Below are 20,790 nucleotides of genomic sequence, written 5' to 3'. Positions count from 1 at the left end.
CCTGCCTTCACGCTGCCCCTGCCCACCCCCACCGGGCCACACCACCCCTGCTGCTCCTCTGAGTCAGCACTTCTCCAAGTTCTGGCCTCAGGTCCCCTCCATACTCTTCACGGAAGTATTGAGGGGGAGTCACTGTTGTGGCTCAGCAGGTTAAGAACCTGACTAGGATTCATAAGGACATAGAGTTGATCCCTGGCCTCACTCAGTGGGTTAAGGATCCGGTGTTGCCGTGAGCTGTGGTGTAGGCTGCAGACGCAGCACGGATCCCGAGTTGCTGTGGCTGTGGTGTAAGCTGGCAGCTGTAGCTCCGATTCGACCCCTAGCCTGGGAACCTCTATATACCACAGGTACGGCCCAAAAGAAAAAAAAAGTATTGAGGAGAGTTTCCTGGCAGCCTAGAGATGGAGGATCTGGCCAAAAAGTAATAAGGAAGTATTAAGGAACCCAAAGAGCTTTAGTTTGTATGGATTATATTTATTGATATTTCAGATATTAGAAATTAAAGCTGGGAGTTCCCGTCGTGGCTCAGTGGTTAACGAATCCGACTAGGAACCATGAGGTTGCGGATTCGATCCCTGGCCTCGCTCAGTGGGTTAAGGCTCTGGCATTGCCGTGAGCTGTGGTGTAGGTCGCAGATGGCTCTGGTGTTGGCCGGTGGCTACAGCTCCGATTAGACCCCTAGCCTGGGAACCTCCATATGCCGCAGGAGCGCCCTAGAAAAGACAAAAAGACAAAAAAAAAAAGAAAGAAAGAAATTAAAACTGAGAAATATGTAAATATTACCATTGAATACTTACATATTTTTAAATATTTACTTATTTAAAAAATAATAACCCATCCCATGTAAACATAAATAATATAGTTCTTTATAAACCATATCTCTGTTTTCCAAAACAAAATATCCTTTTAAATCTTTAATATCTGACTGACTAGGAGGCAGCAGATCCCCTCTGCTTCTGCTTCTGCTGTGATGACGCACATCACGTGGCCTCTGGAAAACTCCTCTGTGTACTCCTGGGAGAATGAAAGGAAAAAAGAAAATGCTGTTTCATTATTTTTAGTGCAGTTTTGACCCTGGGAGTCCCCCAGGGTTCCCCAGACCATGCTTTGAGAACCGTTGCTCTAACTCACGGAGCTCTCTCCTGCCCCAGGGCCTTTGCACTGATTGGTCTTCCCTAAATCTGGGTGTGGCTGCTTCCCGCTAATGGCTCAGGCCTCCTGGTCACTCCCCTAGCAAAGGTTACCACCCATGACCTTAGCCTGGTTTATCGTCTCTGCATCCCTCGGGCTCCTTACCTGGCTGACGTATTCATGTACTTTCCCCACGGAGAATGTCACGTCCTTGGGGACCCGGGGTGTCCCATCCCTGCCGTACCTCAGTGCCTAGCACAGGGCCTTCTCTCAGTTTCTGCTGCACGAGGAGTGAGCCTTTGTTCCTGTTCTGTGCGCAGCCTTAGCACAGATCCCACCTGGTGCCTTTCCCAGGAGGACAAGGAATTCCCGCTGGGCCCTCGATGCTGGCTGGCTTGGGAACACGCGGGAGCCCGGACATCCAGAAGATCTCAGGCAGCCTTCCTCTGCTTAACCTCTGCCACCTAAGCGAGCCAGGTGTGCGTCCCCGGCACACAGGTGATCGACTCGGGTTGTTTGCACATCCATTGCACTGCCCTCACCTGACACACAGGTTTGCGAAAGCTAAAGGGTGGCCCTGGACGGGTCCTCGGAACACGGCCCAGGTTGGCCTCCGATGCTGCTGTCCCAGTGTCGCCCTGTGTCCCTCACCACAGGCCACACTGTTGCAACATCCCGGGCCATGCGGGTTCCTCGCTCCCGCCGGGGGGAACAGTTCCCAAGGGAAAAAAACATCACCAGCCATGTGCCTCGGGGTGACTGCTAGAAGAGCTCGCTCTGTTGTGACACATCCGATTTTATCTGCAGGCCCAGGTAATTGTCATTGAGCAGTGTGTCTCCCCCTTTAGCAACTGTAAATGATTATATTTGATGAAAATATACCTTTCATTTCCTTGGAAGAGATATTAAAGTAGAATATAAATCAGGACTAATAGGCGACCAGCCACTTCGGTATATTTTTCTTCTTCCATTTGGCTTGGAGAGAAATCACAAATTCTATTTATTGGCTGGTTTTATGTTTATGGCCCTCGGCCCCACTGAACGTTCAGCTCCGCAAGGGCACAGGCCGGTGCGTGTGCCCGGCCGGGGAGGGAGGGTCTTCACGGGGTTGGGCGGGTTGGGGACAGAATACCACAGTCCCTCTTGCTCAGGTCGTCCCTCCCTGAGCCCATCCTAATTCTGGCCCGAGCAGGAGGGCTTTAGGGCCTAGCCTGTTCCGGAGACTGGAGGAGACAGCCAGGCAGGTTGACTGTCATGGGCCCTCACTGATGGGGGCTCAGTGACATGTCCCAAAAAAGTGACCCTTCCCCAGCTGAGAATCATCAGCTGCTGCCCACCAGCCTTTTGGCTCCAGGGAAGGGACGCTCTGCCTCTTTCACTGCTCTCCACCCTGCTTAACTCCAGCCCCTCCTGTCCCAGCCCCTCTCCACGGCCTCAGTCCTGCCCCTTTCCACAACCAGCTCCTCTCTCTCCTCCCCCAGCGGCCCTCTTTGCAGATAATACCGCCCAGCATTTCAGCCACCGGCTTTCAGACGGCCCCTCGCCAGGGCCAGGTGCCACCCATTCGGGACCCCTGTCCTCGCACTGCCCTCTGGCTGGAAGCAGGAACCCTCTGCGAGGCAGGTGCATTCAGGGTTCTGCTCGGTTTCCTCTTCAGAGACCTACCCCCCACCCCCACTCTGCGCAGCAACTGGGGTTTGTTTCTCAGCTGCGGCAGAATTCACGCAGCATGAAACTAGCCATTGGGAAGTACACAGTTGAGTGGCGCTCAGTGCTTTCACAGTCTAGCACCGCCACCACCTCTCCTAGTTCGGAGACCTTTTCGTTATGCCCCGTCAGCCTGAACCCACTAGGCACTCGCTCCCTATTCCCTCCTGCCCCTCGCCCCTGGCAGTCACTCACCTGCTCTGTCTCTGGGTTTATCTCTTCTGGATGTTTCATGTCAGTCCTACCGCGTGTAGCCTTTTGTTTCTGGCTTCTTTAACTTGGCGTCATGTTTTGGAGGTTCCTTCAGGCCATGGCCTATGTCAGAGCTTCGTTCCTTCTCATGGCTGAGTCACGTCCCCTGGTGTGGAGAGACCACCTTCGGTGTCCCCATCCGTACACCTGTTGGTGGCCCTGTGGGTTGTCCCCACCTTTTAGCCAGTGTCAGTAGTGCTCCTGTGGGAGTGTGTGTATGAGTTTTTGTTTGAACACCTGTGTTCAGGCTTTGGGGGCATCTACCTAGGAGTGGAATTTCTGGGTCAAATGGGAATTTAACTTTTTTTCCTTTTTTTTTTTTTTAATTTGAAGTATACCTGATTTGCAATGGCAGGTTAGTTTCAGGTGTACAGCACAGCCATTCAGTTGTGTGTGTGTGTATTCTTTTTCAGATTATTTTCCCTTATAGTTTATTATAAATTATTGAGTGTAGTTCCCTGCACCACGCGGTCGACACTGGTTGATGACCGCTTTTCTACCTGGTGGTGTGTGTACCTTAATCCCAGCCTCCTAATTTATCCCTCCCCCAGAACAGGAATTGAACACTTTAAGGAGCTGTTTTCCCAGTCTTCAGAGCCCTTACCTTTAACTGAAGTTTCCCGTTTGTCTTTTCATCTGTATCACTGTCCTGCACTAGCGTAGAAGGTTCTGGGGCCCTGTCCGTCCTGCCCTCGATGGCTGACCCTTGGGGAGTGAGCAGGTGCTCAGTGACCATCGGACTGGGGACATGGGTTGGTGGCTGGAGGCCAGGCTGGGTGAGTCGTTCCCAGCAGCCGGACTCCCGCGCGCGCGGGGGCTTGGCTGCCTTGCTCGTGCCCGGGTCTGGCCCCTGTGCCAGCAGGAGGGTCCCCTTTCCTCCATTGTCCTGCTGGACGCAGGGCGCCATCTGTCTCTGGGCAAACAATGAAGTCCTGAGCCCGAGTGGCGGGGCTGTGCTTTCCACAGGTGTTATCATCTCTGTCGGAAGCAAACAAACCGGCCCTATCGGTCGCTGACCCAGAACACGCAATGGTTCTTTGGAAAGCAGCACGGTTCCAGAGCCAGCCTCTGGCAGCTGAGTAGCTGAGGAGGAATGCAGGATTACAGAGTGCCCGGAGCCAGCCGAGCTGACCACAAGGCCTCGGCCTGACATCCCAAAATAAATAAATAAGCAGAGAAAGGGAGAAAACTCGATGTGTAATTCATAGACCTCAGTTCTGACTTGACTCCTCCCCCAGGGAGAACGTACTAGGTGCTCATGTCATCTCGTGGCAGCGTTTCCCAGAAACTGATTTTTTAGGCCTGTTATTTTTCTTGTTTCCGATTATAAAACTGGAGCCAGCTCTCTCCTTCCAGCTCCTCTAGGCAAAAAATACCCTTTCCAGAGTCACACGGGAAGAAGAGGCTCCCCCGCCTCCACCCCTCCAGTCTCCCCGGCCCTGTGTTGACCCCTCCCAGCTGTCAGCTCCCTGGTCGGTGACTCCTTCCACTGGGTTGAAGAGTTGCAGAAACTTGGATCTGACCCTGAGGCCCATATATATATATTTTTAAGCAAAATACATTGAATTGCTAAGCACTCGATGCAGTCTTCTCCTTTCATCTTCCTTTTCTGCATGAGAGGAAGCCAGCTGCCCAAGGTCACAGCAGATACCTCTCTCCCCAGCAAGGCTTTGAACTCCCATCCGCCCAGGTCAGAGCCTGACGTCCCCCCCCCCACCCCACCCCCACCGTGCCCTTTCATTCCTGACTCAGTTTGGAGGCTTCCAAAGTGCCTTCTCCCCACCTGAGGCCCAAGTGGGATCAAGCAACACCATGTTCTTGGCTCCAAGCCTCTGCATGTTTCGGACCAAAAATCGTCTATTTCTGCAAGTGTGGGGTACAGTTAGACCGGAAGAATTAACCGTGCCAGGCACTTCTACCCTCCGCACAGCTCTGGAAGCAGGTATCACTTCCCCTACTGTACAGATAGGACACTGGGGCTAGTCCAAGGCCACAGAACTACCGGGGATAGGGGGGTGCGTTTCGCTTCGGGACCGTTTGCTTCAAGGCTGGTGTTGGCAAGAGCCGAGCAGCTGCGCCTGACAGCTCTGCCACCCGTCTCTGAGGGAGGGGGTGGCAGGACACAGCCTCAGTACAGAGGGGACTCTCGGATGGCTCTGGCCCCGACAGCGCGCCCCATCCCTGTCTTCTGAATGACGGGTGTTCCCTCGCTCCAAGCCTGCCTCTTCCCCCAGAGCCACCGCTTCCAAACCAAGTCAGGGTCATGCAGAGGCCACCCTTAGACAAATTTGTTCCTGGTCTATCGTGAACAAAAGGCAGAAAGGAGACTTCAGAAGCCTGCCTGAAACAGAAGCAGCAGGACTTGCACTCCTTGCAAAGCTCTTGGGCAGTTGTCCCTAAGAGGTCAGCCTTCAGGGGTCCAGGTGGAGGGTGGGGGACCCTGAGCCCTGTCTGTGAGGTCCCTGCTTGCCAGGTTGCTTCCTGGAGTCCCTAGGGCAGCCGTGAAGAAAGCACCTAAGGTCACATTGTCAGGCTGAGAGCACACCCCCCAGAGGAACCCTGTTCTCAGCTCAGGGCCCGAAAGGTTCCCTCCCCTGGAACACGGCCCCAGAGTCACTTTCCCACCAGGCCAGCAGCTCTAGTCTGAGGAGCCGTCTTGGGAGATGCACACACAGCAGGCAGAGCCAGCCGTCAGGTCCGGACGGGCTTTTCCTTGGGGCGGGGGTTGCAGAGGAGGCTGGGAGGAGGAAAGAGTTCCGAGGAATTGAGTGTTGCATCACTTTTCGGGGTTATTACCCACCTCAGACTGTGAGCCCTGGAGCCTTCTGGCGATGGCAGTGTGTCTCGCAGTTGCCGGCGGCGAGGAGCCTGGAGAGACCACAACCCCGTCCTCATGCGGCCGTTTGACCTTGGCTGCACCTTGAAATGTTCTGTAGGCTTGGCGGGATCACAGGGGGCAGCCCTGCTGGCAGCACAGGATGGGCGGGCATGTGCCAGAGCAAGTGGCACAGCGGCTCGTGTGCACAGGGGGCACGCCCGGCCCCACCCCCAGAACACAGCTCCTGTCACTTCTCGGCTCTGACCTTAGTACATGTCAAACACCTTGATTGCAGAGCAATTGGGAAAGACGGGGAAAGCATCAGGAAAAGACAAAACGTCCCAGCTCCTACCCCAGCATCCTATTCGTCCTTTGTGGGGTTTCTCTTCTCAGCAGCAGGGTTTGCCCGGGTGAGACTCAGCAGAGGAGGTGGCGACACACAGCCCTGGAGCAGACAGTCGGGTTCCAGTCCTGGTTCCACCTCATCCTCGTTGCATGGCCTCCGGCCACTTCATCACCGCTCTGAGCCTGTTCATTGATACAAAAAATGGGGGTGATGCCTGACAGTGTGGATGCACTTAACACGGCAGAACCACACACTAGGTAATCGTGGAGATGGCACGTTTTCCGTGTATATTACCACCATCAAAAAGAAAAAACAGCAGGGATGGAAATGTCACCTCCCTCATTAGGTGCCCGTGAGCATAAAGTGAGTTAATTCATGTAAGTGCCTGGAGCGACGCCTCCACACGTGCAGCCTGCAGTGAAGGTTATCTCAGTATTTTTTATGGTCGTTGTTATTAGTCAGGACTGACCCTTGGGACCCCACATGATAGGTTCCTTTTCCACGTGTTAAATCAGTTTGCACCCAGTTAATAAGCCAGGAGCCCCTTCTGCTGTAAATATCGGAGAAACCCTGCAGTCAGATTTGGCTCACTTCAGAAAGGCTTTTATCAGGTGCTGATAAAATGCCGGGGCGGAATTTGCTTCCTCCTGCAGATGGGCCGTGAGATTCTGGTCATGTGACTTTCCGGAGGTCCCACAACTCCTAGGGGCAGAGCCAGGGCCAGAGACAGACAGAGCCATTCCCTCCCTGCAGCCCCTGGCCCGGCACGCATGGACACAGACCGTCCCTGTGGACTCCACGCCCTCCTGAGCCCGCAGTTCCCACGGAGCCTCGCCACGGCCCTGGGAGGCTGGCGCCTTTCCGCAGTGTGCAGACCAGGAAACCTCCTCCAAGAAGGGGAGCCCCTGGCCCCATGGCACACGACTCCCGGGTGGCCAGCCTGGCATTCGCACCAGGTGGAGACAGCCTGGCAAGCTAGGCGGGATCTGACGGCCAAAGGCTTCCGGGTCTGCGGAAGGCTTGGAATCTTACCCTGGAGGCAGCAGGGAGCCAGTGAAGGTTCTAAGGAAGAGGGGTGATGAGGCAGGAGGGCAGGGGGGAAGGAGGTGCGCAGAAAAGACCAGGGCACACTCAGCCGCTCCCTGGGCACTCACCACGGGTGCGGTTTGGTGCTGTGCCCATCTTACAGATGAGAACAAGTACCCTGGTCCTCAGCTTGGGGTACAGCCTTCTATACCTTTTAGGGGGCATTTGCCCACTGTCCTCAGACTATAGTATGGCGTTGCTTTTTTTTTTTTTTTTTGAAATGAATACTACTTTCAGTCTCTGTCTGTCTTGGGTGTGTTTAGGTCGGGGAGCGCCCTCATCCGCCTGCGCCGCTGCGGGGCTGTCTGTGAGCCGGGCCAACCGCTGTTCTTTCGCCAGTCTCCCATTGACGGTTGTGGCGGTCACGGCCAATTTTTTGTCCTTAACAAATCGGAGGGCCTCCACGCCCCCTTGCGCAAGGATTTCCCTGGGGTAAGAAACATGAAGCGAGCCCAGAAACATCTAGGCTGTGGAACTAACAGGATTTGGTGATCCATGGGGTATGCGCGTGGAGGGAGCGAGAGGCCACAGGGCTAGTTGAAGGCAGAATATCACAGAGCCTCGGTTTCTCTCTGCGTGTTCTCGGTGCATTTAACAAAGGGCGTTTTAAGGATCCCAACTTCGGACCCAGCAAAACCTTCATGACCTGGGGATGCTGTTCTGTCCTGGGGGCCTTCAGGCACTGCGACGACTGGAAAGGTTCCCAGGGGCTGGCAGCGGTCTCCAAGGGCCAGCCCACCCATGGCTTGGTTCGTCGTCCCAGACAGAGTGTGGTGGCGGGATGGGGCCCCCGGTGGGGTCTGCCCTTACCTCCCGGCACCTCTGCTGAGGGCACAACTCTCAGCGTGATGCTTTGCTCTCTGTAACCAACATCCCGTGACTGATGTACAGCTTCCTTTATTTGTGGCTGTCCAGCCATGGCATTTTGTATAAACGTGCTTTTCTCCAGAAACACACACAGAGTATTATTTTTCTAACATCTCAATTCCCAACAGGCCCAAAGTCTGTATTATCCCAGCATAACGGGAATGGCTGCCCGGGGACCTCGGTCACACTTAAGCAGCCTGCTTCCTTCAGCCCCAGAGCGATCGCAGAAATATTCCAAAGCCCAGCACATCGGGGCTGATGAACGGCTTTACTGAGTCCTTGAAGGCCACATCCTCACAACCTGATCTGAGCATTGGCACATCAAATGAGTGAAATAACCAAGTTTGGACTGTGATTTATGGTGACTCCCCCCCACAATATTGGTGAGTTTTTAAAAATTCAGGTGCCCGGTATCACAGACCGCAAGCATCACGGACTTTTTTTAAGGCTCCGGGATAAAAGGCCCTTTTATTGGATGCCAGCTATGTGGCAGGCACTAGGCCAGTGGCTTTACAGAGAATAAAGAGGTAAATATATGAAAAATGTCGTGTGACCAGTCCCGCTTTTGCAGCTGGGCCAGCAGAAGTCAAAAGCAGAGTCCCTTGGCCCTGCGTCCCAGAGCGAGGAGCCTGGTCTCAGAGTCCTGCACATTCTGCTGCCTCCGCGGCCTGCTTCCTGAGAAAGACATCATCTCCTGCTCAGCGCGCTTTCCTTTCCTGCTAAATTGACTTGAAGCCTCTCTGGCGCTTCTGGGGTAAAGCTGCCCTTTGTTGTGGTTTTCTGAGCCTCTTGACCTCATCGGGTGCAGTTGGGCCTCAGATGCTGGGTCCCACGCACCCTCCAGCCTCTTGACTCGAGCAGGTCCTTGTAAATCAGATGGAACAAGCCTCCCCTAAACACCTCCCCCCGCTCCCCGCCTCACAGTAACTTGGAGAGCATTCTGAAAAACTTGACATTTATACACTCTTGAGCGTTTTGGGAAAATGCGGTTTGTGTATGCGTGCCAGATTTCCTGCCCGATGCCCAAGGGAGATGTCCTCCCGCTCAGACTGGCATTCTAGTGCCCATAACAGTGCTCGGTCCTGGGGCAGGCCACAGCCTGCTCACTGTCCCCTCTCTGACCTCTTGACTCCACGCCAAGCAGAGAGCGATGCAGAAACCACCCTAGACCGACTCCCATCCGCCCCGGGGCAGCAGAGGGCCCCTCCGTGCCGGCCAGACACCCACAGGGAACTCTGGCCTCCAGCAGCTTAAAGGCCCCCAGCATGTGGGCAGCAGCGTGTACCACCATGCTGTTCAGACTGGGCCACATCCCTGCAGGGAGCCCTTGGCGCGAGGAAGGTAGGGGCACATGCTCTGGAGTCGGGCCATCCTGGTGTGAGTCAGCACCTGCCCATTGACGGCTGTGATATCAGGGAGTCTCTGAGGCCCCTGAGCCTCCGTCTCCTCCTCTGCGAAACGGGGCTGAGGAAAGGACCTGCCTCGCTAGGGCGGGAGCCCAGCCCAGGCTCCCGAAGGTGCCTCTCACCCACCCGAGTCTTAACAGCCCCCTGTGGAGGGGAAGAGGGAGCCAGAGGAGGAGGGAGCCAGGGGGCTAGAGCAGCCTACCCCTCGCCCCTTGCCCCACACCCTTCGCCCCTCGCGCCTCGCCGAGCAGCTGCCCAGCCCCGCCAGGCCGCTGCACAGGGCCCTCGCACATCTGCTCGCCGGTGCTCTCCGGCTCTGCCAGGCCAGGGGACCTCCGAGCAACTGCCCTGATGGAGCCACCAGAGAAGGCGCCACCTCAGACGTCGTGCTTTCGTGCCCCAGCTCCTCCGGCAGCCCTGTTCCAAGCCCTCGTACAGCCGACAGCCACGTCGGGGAGCAGGCATAGAAAAGGGGTGCCAGAGATCTTGGGAGCAGTCACTGACAGGGGTGTCGCCTGCAGGACCCGTGCTCTGGAACACGGGAGGGTCGGGACGGGGGTGGGGAGACGGTCACGAAGGCGGGCGGGACAGGCCCGAGGAGGGCAAGCAGATTTCATCGTGAGCGCCCTGGGGAGGCTGCACCTCCTGCAGGTTTGTCTGAGCTCCTGTGGCTGCTGGGGGAGGACTGGATTGGGAACAGCAGTGGGGGGCCATGGGGGTCTGCCCAGACGCCAAGAGCCAGGCGGGCGGATGGGGGATACCCTTGGCTGGCCTGGTCAGTGCCAGGCTTGGGTACAGCTTGCCTGCTCTGTGACAGATGGCCCTGTCCCCGCATGCCGTGTGTCTTCTCAGGACTGGCAAGTCCTTTCCCATCTGTGACCTCAGTGCTGCAGGGGGAGGAGGTGGGGAAACTGAGCTGGCAGTGACCAGCCAGACCCCACCTCCAGGAAGCCGTCGTGTGCTTTGACCTCTGCCCCCACCCCCCCGTTCCGAGGTTGAAATGTCTTAATGGCTCGGCCACCACTGAGGAGGGTTTCTTGAGGCTCCCCGCGTTGCCAGCCACAGGCTGAGTGTCTCCATGATCGGGGTCCCAGCCTCCTGTGGAAGAAGGCCCTGTTGCCGCCCCCACTTAGCAGGTGAGGCTCAGAGAGGTGAAGTGCCTTGCCCCAGGTCACACAGCGATATGTGGTGGCGGTGGTCACCCCGAGGCCATGTCACCCCACAGTCTGCGTGGTCCAGTGTCCAGGGCTCCTACTCAGGGCCTGGGAACCTAGAGAAATCCTGCACCTCTTCCTGGAGGAGCCTCAGTTGGAAGCTGAGACACCATGATCTCAACAGTCTCCCCTCACACGTGGTTCCTGCGCTCCCGTCTTCCCTGCTGGGCTCTGAGCGCTCACTGATAAATCAGGCCCAGGAAGCCTGTGCCTGGCTGACAGCACTAAGTGCTTGTCTAGGTTTCCTCAGGCCCACTGACATTTGCCCGCTAGGTGTGATGCATCAACAGCTTTTTCTCCTACTTTTCGTAGCCCGAGCTGGCTCTCCGCCACAACTCCTTAAAATATATATAATAAGGTGCCGACCTGCGATGGAAAATGCTGGTGCACCAGCCAAGCCTCTGCAGTAGAGATTTAAGGCCTGCTGGTCAAGGATGAATTTAGAAACTTTCTGGAAAGTTCTAGGGCTGGCAGAATATAGGGCTGCAGTGATGTGAGCTGGGGACTGCTTTAGCTCTTTGCTTTCTGGATCCACAAAGATGGGCTTTGGGGAAAGCAGTGGAGTTCACCCCTTCATTCATTCCTTTGTTCTGCAGACATTTATTGAGCACCTACTGTGTGCCAGGCACCGGGCTTGGATTGGAGGTGGCAGACATTCATGTCTCTGTCACATGGAACTTGCAATCTTACCAGAATAGTAGGCGTTGGAGTTCTCATTGTGGCTCAGCAGTAATGAACCCGACTGGTATCCTTAAGGATGCAGGTTTGATCCCTGCCTCTCTCAGTGGGTTAAGGATCCGGTGTTGCCGTGAGCTATGGTGTAGGTTGCAGACACACCTCGGATCCCTCGTTGCTGTGGCTCTGGCGTAGGCCGGCAGCTGCAGCTCCAATTCAACTCCTAGCCTGGGAACCTCCATATGCTGTGGGTATGGCTCTAAAAAGACAAGGAAAAAAACAAAAGAATAGTAGGCATGGAGTTCTTTTGTAACTCAGTGGGTTAAGGACCTGGCATTGTCACTGCCACCACTTAGGTCATTGCTATGGCATGGGTTTGATCCCCGGCTCAGGTATTTCTGCATGCCATGGGCGTGGCCAAAAAAAAAATGTAGTAGGTATTATTGCTAGAGTCCTACCAGCAAATAATTAGTCAATAGTGGGGGGCCTGGTCTTCTCCAGTGGAGACCAGGGAGGCCCTCCCTGAGCAGGGGGTGTGGGCTATTGGTAGAAGGATTCTTTGGACAGACTGGGTGGGGAGGTGAGAGGTGTTCCAGGCAGGGAGAGCACGTGGCGGGGGCGGGCGGGAGGGGACAGCCTCCCCGTCGGTGGGCCGCCTTCTGCGCCTCAGGCTCTGTTTCTCTCTGCTCTGTGGATTCATTACCTCCCCTTCAGAACCTCCTGGGGAGAAGTAGGCACGTGCTCATTTTGCAGTTGAGGTTTTCTGAGGCGCAAGTTGGTTGAGTAACTGACAGACTCGCACAGCGAGTTAGCAGCCCTGCTGTCCAACCTGCCTCTGCCTGACTCGGACCCCGGCCCATAGCCTGACTGTCTGTGTTCTCATTTTCACTCTCGTTCCCTGTCCCGTGGAACTACTAACGTGTCTCAGAGGCCTGCCAGGAGGCTCAGAGCCCCTACCAAGCCCATCGGAGGAGAATTCCTCAAAGTTACTGACCTCAAGTCTGCAAACAGCTGTGGGCCCAGAGCTGTTTCTCGAAAGCATCTCCTGTCCCTGGCTCCTGTCCCTTTCATGACGGACTCTCTAACTCACCCCATCCACCCAAGGGTGAGCACGTCCCTGCGTCCTGCTCAGGAACCACATCCAAGTGAGGAGCAGAGGGACTGGGTGTGCTGTCCAGCTCCTGAGGACGAGCCCCGGCCACCGGCTAGAGTGGCCTCCTCCTCCCGCTGCTGGCGCCCCGGGGCCTCCCCCGCCCAGCAGAGCCATCGGGTCAGCTCTTGCTCCTCTGAGGCAGGGGGCTGCTCACTCCTCGGTGTCAAACCTCTGAGGCTTCCATGGGACAGGCAGCTGGGGGTTCAGGAAGCCCGTCACCTAGAACCCCTTCACTCAGCCAGCAAGGCTCACAGGACCTACCCCCGCGGAGCTCGGGGGCAGAGGAACAGCCCTTTCGGAAGCAGGGTCCCCTCACCGGTGCAGGACCCTCTCCAGCCGGAGGCCCGGGCTGAGCCGGCCTCACTCTGCAGCCCGCAGCCCTGGCGGCGCAGTTCTAGAATGGCCTTGAGAATGTTTGAAAACGTCCGTGGCCGGTGTAGCCCAGTTGAAACAGTGAGGAGAGGGTCGTTGGTGTTTGTCGAAGCTCCCTGGCTCCTTCTAATGTCCATCCAGTCTCGAGAACACTGCTAGAGTCGGAAAGAGCTCCTGAATTTCTCTGTGGCGGCTTCCCAAGAGGGTTCTGGGTTTCCACTGAGGTCGGGTGCTCTGATCCTCTCATGCATTCCTTTCACAGTCAGTCCTTTGACCCCCAGACGGTCCCCGAGCATCTCCTGTGAGCTTGCACGTCGTGGGGCCCGTGCGACTGAGGTCCCTTCTCCAGGCGAGCCGCTGCTCCTTTGCGGCTCCAGGGAGACAGGCACTTCCCGTAGAGGCCCGCGCTTTGAGCTTGTCCTGCTTTCGAGGAACTTTAGGAGCGCCGCCCCGTGCCATGGTCTGCCAAGACTGAGGAGTGGAAGGTTCTGGATGGGCCCCACCCTCAAGGTGTTCATGGTGCCCCGAGGAAGACAACGCCTCTCCCAGAACTGCAGAGCTGGGTGGGCTCCTGAGGGGGGTCCCGGCGGACGGGCAGGTTCAATGGGGGCACATCCGGGAAGTGGCAGGACCCAGGCTGTGCAGACCAGGCCGTGTACACGCCTCCTACTAGCAGCCTGAGCCGTGCAGGCGGGAGGCAGCAGGAGATGAGGCCACGCGGCAGGACCCCTGTGCCTGCTGACCGCCCTGGACATCACGGAGGGCCCAGGGGCGCCCTTGGAGCAGGAAAACAGTCGTTCGCAGTGGCCCGCCCCAGGCTGGGCTGCCCCTGGGATCCATCCCGTGACCCACGTGTGGCTGAAAACGTGTCCCCATGTAGAGCAGCCAGAAACCAAATCACCTGTCAACCCCAGGGGGCAGGGCTTAGCCAGCCCACCATGCGGCCTGAGTCCAGTCCCCTCCAGGGGTTGTTTGTGACAGGGACCACTGGCCCAGCAGCCAGGATGGTATGCCAATGAGTGGGCAGGGCGGCGTGCCAGCCAGACCTCACCTGCAAAATCAGGCCTGCTGCTGTGCTTGGGGATTTGCCCTGCAGGGTGTCGTTTGCTGCCCACTGACCTTAGCCTTCAGAATCAGCCTCCCTGGCCACTTGGGGGTTCTCAGCACCAAAGCTGGAGAGGTGCTTTTCAGGTGTAAGTCAGATCATGTTTGTCCTCTGCTTAAATCCGTTGCTGGCTCCCTTTTCACTCAGAATGAAAAGTCACATTCCTCACAGTGGCCCCCACGGTCCCACACAGTCTGATCCCTCTGCTCCTCCTAAGACGGGCCCAGCCTCTTCCCACTGTCCCCCCTCACGCCAAGGCAGCCCCTGGGGCCGCAGCTGAGCCTCGACTCTGCCAGGCACCCCCTGCCTCACAGCCCCTGCACTGGGTTGGCCCCTGCTTAGAACACTCTTGTTCCAGGTACCAGCCTCGCTCTGTCCTCTGCCTCATACCTCAGACCCACACTCTGGAGCGTCCTCCCCAACCCTCCTGTGCCCCACTCCCAACACCCCAGATGCCCCTGCCCTGCCTAAGCACCTCCTTTCAGCTTCTGTCTCTTCATTGTCTGCCCGCCCCACCCCACTCCCTTGTCCTGCCCCCTCCTGTTATTGAACTATAAACTCCAAGGCAGCAGACACTGTGCTTTGTTTACTGCCATATGCCCAGCTCCTGGGACTATATCAGGAGGCTTACAAGTAGTGCTTAGAAAGCACTGGATGGACATGTAGGTGGGTGGATGAGTGGGTGGATGGCTGGGTAGAGAGGTGGGTGGGTGGATGGATGGGTAGAGGAGTGGGTGGGTGGATGGCTGGGTGGATGGCTGGGTAGAGGAGTGGGTGGGTGGATGGCTGGGTAGAGGAGTGGGTGGGTGGATGGCTGGTTTGGTGGAGGGGTAGGTGGGTGGGTGGATGGATGGATGAATGGATGGATGGATGAGTGGGTAGATGGATGGCTGGGTGGATGCTGGATGGATGGCCAGGTGGAGGGGTGGGTGGATGGATGGCTGGGTGGATGAATGAGTGGGTGGATGGGTGGAGGGATGGGTGGATGGATGAGTGGATGGATGGATGGGTGGCTGGCTGGGTGGATGGATGGGTGGATGGATGGTTGGGTGGAGGGGTAGGTGGGTGGATGGATGGATGGATGAGTGGGTAGATGGATGGCTGGGTGGATGGTGGATGGATGGCCGGGTGGAGGGGTGGGTGGATGGGTGGATGGATGGATGGATGGATGAGTGGGTAGATGGATGGCTGGGTAGATGGTGGATGGATGGCTAGGTGGAGGGGTGGGTGGATGGATGAGTGAGTGAGTGGATGAATGACTGGGTGGAGGGGTAGGTGGATGGATGGATGGATGGTGCCAACAAGTCTTCAGTACTCTTCTAGTACTTGCTTGCCAGACATTGCTCACTGTGGACTCAGGGGTGAGCAGACAGATCCGTCTCCCTTTGGCGTCCCAGGCACTAGGATGCTCTGGATAGTCTGAAACTGCTGACCACGATCGAGGGCCAGCTGAGAGCTGGGACAGTGTGCTCGAAGGGATCTGACCTGGTGAGGATTCCAGAGGGCAGGAATCCATCCCAGACAGGCACCCACACGGATGGGAGAACCACTGATGCCTGGGCCCACAGGCTGCCTGGATCCTCAGAGAATAAAAACTCTTCTGTCCACATGACACCTGGTACCAGTTTGGCTAGACGCACAATTCCTCTTTGTCATCAGTTTCAGCCCTGGCCTGGTAAGCGGGGCCCGAGATCTCAGTCCTGCTTCCCAAGAAGGCGTTCAGCCCCGGGCTCCCAGCACAGCCCAGGTCCTCCCGTGGTCAGGGAAGAGCGCAAAGAGGGGGACTGGGCCCAGGATGTTTTAGTGAGGAATTCTGTTGGAAAGGAGAGTCCTTGGGCCCAGACCTGATGTGAAGAACGACACGTTTTATGCCACTTGCAGAACAAATGGCAGAATCTTCAGTGAAGGCCCTTGAAAAAGCCAGGTGATGGGGCTCCTTCAGCAAAGCTGGGGATACATGTGTTCATACAACTAGTTCACACTGCAGGGGGTGGCGGTGGTGTAAAGTTGATTGTGGTGATGAGTGCTTATACTGTGAATAGACTAAAAAAGCATTGGATTATACCTTTAAAAGGGTAGGTTTTATAGTATGGGAATTATATCTCAAAGTATTTTATGTATATATATTAGGTTCGGTTTGGTTTGGGTTTTTTGCTTTGCTTTTTAGGGCCACACATGTGGCATATGGAAGTTCCCAGGTTAGGGGTCAAATTGGAGCTGTAGCCGCCGGCCTACACCACAGCCACAGCAACTTGGGATCTGAGCCACGTCTGCAACCTACACCACAGCTCACGGCAATGCCAGATCCTTAACCCACTGAGCGAGGCCAGGGATGGAACCCACATCCTCATGGATACTGGTCAGATTCATTACCGCTGAGCCACAACAGAAACTCCACAGATGTTATGTTTTTTAAAAAGAGTTTTAAGCTAGTCGGACTGTGACAAAGCCATCAGCTTTTTCTAAAGACCAGGTTATCTCATTTGTGTCCCATGTAATTGTAAAACGGTCCTATTTATGCAACATTTTCCTTAAAGCAGTCCAAGGGTGAAAAAAAGAATTTGGAACCTGCAGCACCTTCGGGAATAATTGGGAAACCCTGATGCAATCCAGACTCACCTGGCACCTTCTTCTTCCTTAAGATTTGCCCTCTTTTTCCATTTCTTTTTGACTTTGAAGAAAAGATTCTGCTCTTGCTGGTAAAATAGGCTCCTGTTCCCTTTTCTTTCCTGTAAATGGTGAGATAAGTTTGCATTTCATACCTTTCCAGAAATCTTTGTTGATTGTGGTCTGACCTCAGAATCATGACTTCTGGGAAAGCACGTAGGTATTAGAATCACCGCAGTGAGCGCTCATGGGAAACCTCTGCGCTGGGGGGCGCGTGTTCGCGGCGTGGATCGCAGGCAGAGAACAGGTAGACGCTACCTGCTGGTTGGCCTGCAGGTCACTTCCTGGTGCAGGTAGCTGATAGGTCAGCTCACTCCAGCGACTTTTAAAATATGATCCCAAATGCTCCATGCGATTCCTTGGCGATGGCCGGCACTCCTCTTTTCTTATGGTCAAAACCGGTGAAGGGGATCAGGAGACAGACAAATGCTCAGAGCCGTGCCTGGTGCTGTGACTTGACAATGCCGCCCCTGTTCACCAAGCGGCTACTCTACCTGCCCGAGGCTGAGCACAGTTGTAGGTATTCCTCTCGTGTTATCCTCACAGCAAGGCCTGAGGCAGGGATTACTCCCGCCGCATTGTGCCCAGGGAAGCCCAAGGCTCGAGGCCACATGGGCAGCCAGCATCCCGGGGCTGGGATTTGAACGTGCTTGCCAAGCCCACTCTCTGTCGCCCTATTTGTACCCTGGCCCTTAGACTCCCGGCCAGTGCTCTGGCCTGGCCACCCCTTCTCTGCGGGATGGCTGAAGCGCAGCGGGCTCAGAGGGCGGCGGAGAACAGCTCCAATGCGGGGAGCGCCACTGGCACCCTCCCCCCACCCCCCAACCCCGCACGGCGATGGACCCAAGTGCTCTTCTAGTGACAGGTGATGTGCCCTTCACAGACCCGGAGGGGCCCCAAAAGAGACGCTCCAGCAGTTCTCTTTAGGAGGCAGGATGTACTTCTGTCCAAAGAAGTGCTCTCACGATTATTTATTAATTGTGAAAGGGAAGAAAAAAAGAATAGGCTTTCCTGGAAAGGGATAAAAGTTCAATATGATAAACTCCCGAAAAGCAATCAAAGGCCAAAGAGGGCAGAAAAATAAAGGACAGAGAGAGAAAGGGAGACGATGAATCAAAGCGGCACGTGTGTGAGCAGCGCCCGCCCTGGGAAGGGCCCGCACTTCCTGGTGATGGAGGCGCGGCGGCTGCTCGGAGCAAGAGCAATGCCGGGTGCTGGTGGCCATGAGTCAGGGAGAACGGGGTTCAGCCCTGCCAAGTCACCAGGGCCCTGAGGATGAGCTGGTGACAACAGGAACAGATGGAACCAGTCGAGTGTCCTGCTGTTGCCGCAGGCCCCCGTGTGCAATGGTGCCATTCACACACGACTGGTGAATGCAGCAAGTTATCAGTGGAAACTGTAAAGCCACAGGAAGAAGAAATCACCACAGTCCCTCCACCCCAGAAAAAAAGCTTCACTAATATTCTAGTTCTCATCTGTGTTTTCTCTGCTTTTTTTTTTCTATTTCACTTTTTTCCCCTAATTTTTAGTTATCCAAGAAATACATGAGTTGATGTCTCATTTAAAAAAATATTTTTTGTAATGTTACAAACAGGACCTGAGTCCCCTTTGACCGCTCTTCCCCCATCCCCCCACCCCCCAGACGCCCACGGTTTGGCTCATCTCCTCCTAGACCCTTCTCCACACAGAGGCGGGCCTACATGCCGCTTTGCAGTGGGCCACACACAGCCTCAGCCCTTCTCTCCAGTTCTGCAATCCACACAGCGCCAAACACCAAAAGAGTTTTCGTAACTCACTTGGTGGCAAAACCTGCCCTGAACTATTTATAGGCTGTTTATAAGACTTGCAAATGTCATTATTGTGAATAGACTTGTTTTTTTTGTTTTTTTTTTTTTTGTTTTTTTTTCCCCCTGCAGAAATGTAATAGGTTTAGTTTTAACTGCCTGAGACCCAGCTGAGGGCGTGACCTAACATATGCGTATGCCCCACGTGGCCTTTACCCCTTCAGTCTAAACCCCAGAACACATCCACCCTCGAGGGTTTAGGACAAGGGGGATGAATCTGTAGGTGTCTTACGCTTTAGACGGCCTCTTTTTGTTTTAAACCTAAGCAGCAGCAGCATTCTGTGTACCTTTCTACAGCTTGATTTTTCAGACACCACTGTGAAGCAGAAACCTTTCTGGGTTAACACATAAATTTTGCACATTGCTTTTCAGGGCTGTGTAGTATTCCATGGTGTGCCCCCCACCCCAGCACCAGTTGCTTCCTGGTTTTTGCCATCACAAACAGTGCACAGTGGGCATCCATGGACACATGTACAGCCCACGATCAGACTTGCTGGGTTGTGGGGGGTTTTGTTTGGGGTTTTTTGTTTTTCCCTTCTCCCTATCCCCACACACCTGCTATTTCCTGTACAACAGAGGGTTCCTTTTTTTTTTTTTAACTATAGTTGATTTATAACATTGTGTTAGTTTCAGGTATACAGCTTCATATTCCTTTTCATTATAGGGTATTGTGAGATATTGACCGTAGTTCCCTGTGCTATACAGTAAATCCTTATCGTGCAGGGGTTTTGTTAGAACAGTACCACTGAGCCTGAAGCATTTCCCTGTGCTGCCAAATACCTCTTCCTAATGCTTCATGTGTAATGGCCATAGAATAGTGTGACTCTGTGTGCGCCTTTCTTACAGCTGCTGTGACAAAGTACCACAAACCAAATGGCCTAAACCAGCAGAAATGGTTCTTCTCACAGTTGTGAAGGGCCGAAGTCTGAAATCAAGGTGTCGGCAGGGTCGGTCCCTTCCGAAGGCGATGAGGAGGCATCAGGCCCCTCTGTGGCTCCTGGTGGTTGGCTGGCCAGCTTGTCGTCCCTTGGCTTCTACACACATCACCCTGATCTGTGGCTTCATCTTCCCGTGGTTTTCCCTGCATGTGGCTCCGTGTCCTAATGTCCCCTTTTTATAGGGACACCATTCACACTGAATGACCTTCTTTCCAAATAAGTTCACATTCTGAGGAAGTAGGGTTCAGGACATCAACATAAGAATTTGAAGGAGTTCCCATCGTGGCTCAGCGGAAATGAACCCGACTGGTATCTGTGAGGACGCAGGTGCAATCCCTGGCCTCATTCCTTGGGTTAAGGATCCGGCGTTGCCATGAGCTGTGGTGTAGATCGAAGACTTGGCTTGGATCTGGCGTGGCTGTGGCTGTGGCTGTGGCTCTGGTGTAGGCCAACGGCTACAGCTCTGATTCGATCCCTAGCCTGGCAACTTCTTATGCCGCGGGTGCAGCCTTTTGAAGGAGACTTAATTCAGCCTGGAACCATCTGGATATTAGCTGGTATTTCCTTAGCCAGGCCTCTCATCTTGACCACTGCAATTGTTTCTGCTGCTTTTTGAGCTGCCCTGGAATGAGCATCCTCACCCCAAAATCTTCTTCCGAGTTTCCAGTTATTCCTTTAGGAGGCCCTCCTTAGGATTGGTGAGAATTCTCCAGTTGAGGGCTCTTGCTAGCACCTCACCAGGCTGCTTTCCCGAAAACAGAACGGGGTTTGGGGAGGACTGCTCCTCTGGCCACACCCAGACCCCATATGTTTATCACGGGGTCTCCAGAGATGCTGGCCTGCTCGGCGCTTTGGGGCAAAGTCCCCTCCAGTGCGTGTGGGCGCAGTCCCCTGCCAGCGTTGGTACACACATCCTTTCCAGCAAGACTCATTTTCATTCTATCTCATATTCCTGCCAAAAAGAGAGTCCACAGGTTAATAGTAAAATAGAAACCGTAGTTCCAAATGCCCGTTTAGGCCACGTTCTCCTGCAGCCAGTACATGAATAAAGATTGCAGAAATCCGGGGCTCGCCGGGCATGAGGCATGAAATCAATCAGTGAAATTTCCCTCACAAGGCAGCCTGCCAAGCGAGACCAGGAGAGAGAAGTAAGCACTCCGGTCAGGTCAGTCCGTAAAGCCCACGGCAGCCTCCATCAACTCGCTGCCT

The 20,790-nt window shown here is 55.0% G+C and overlaps 1 protein-coding gene across 7 annotated transcripts in view; it reads left to right on the top strand.

Moving 5' to 3' along the window:
• Nucleotides 1–20,790, top strand: part of CLEC16A (C-type lectin domain containing 16A) — a 221,225-nt gene that overhangs the window by 173,409 nt on the left and 27,026 nt on the right. The window contains exon 23 of one of the 7 annotated variants that reach the window (XM_047780501.1): nt 8,336–8,713. The exons of the other annotated variants lie outside the window; for them this stretch is intronic. Within the exon in view, the coding sequence (XP_047636457.1) occupies nt 8,336–8,466 (131 nt within the window). The 3' untranslated portion in view covers nt 8,467–8,713. Of the gene's footprint in view, nt 1–8,335; nt 8,714–20,790 lie in introns of those variants that run through there. 7 annotated transcript variants of the gene reach the window in all.

The sequence above is a fragment of the Phacochoerus africanus genome, chromosome 5 (genome assembly GCF_016906955.1).
Source record: "Phacochoerus africanus isolate WHEZ1 chromosome 5, ROS_Pafr_v1, whole genome shotgun sequence".
Classification (NCBI taxonomy): domain Eukaryota; kingdom Metazoa; phylum Chordata; class Mammalia; order Artiodactyla; family Suidae; genus Phacochoerus; species Phacochoerus africanus.
This window is presented reverse-complemented; position numbering and strand designations above follow the sequence as displayed.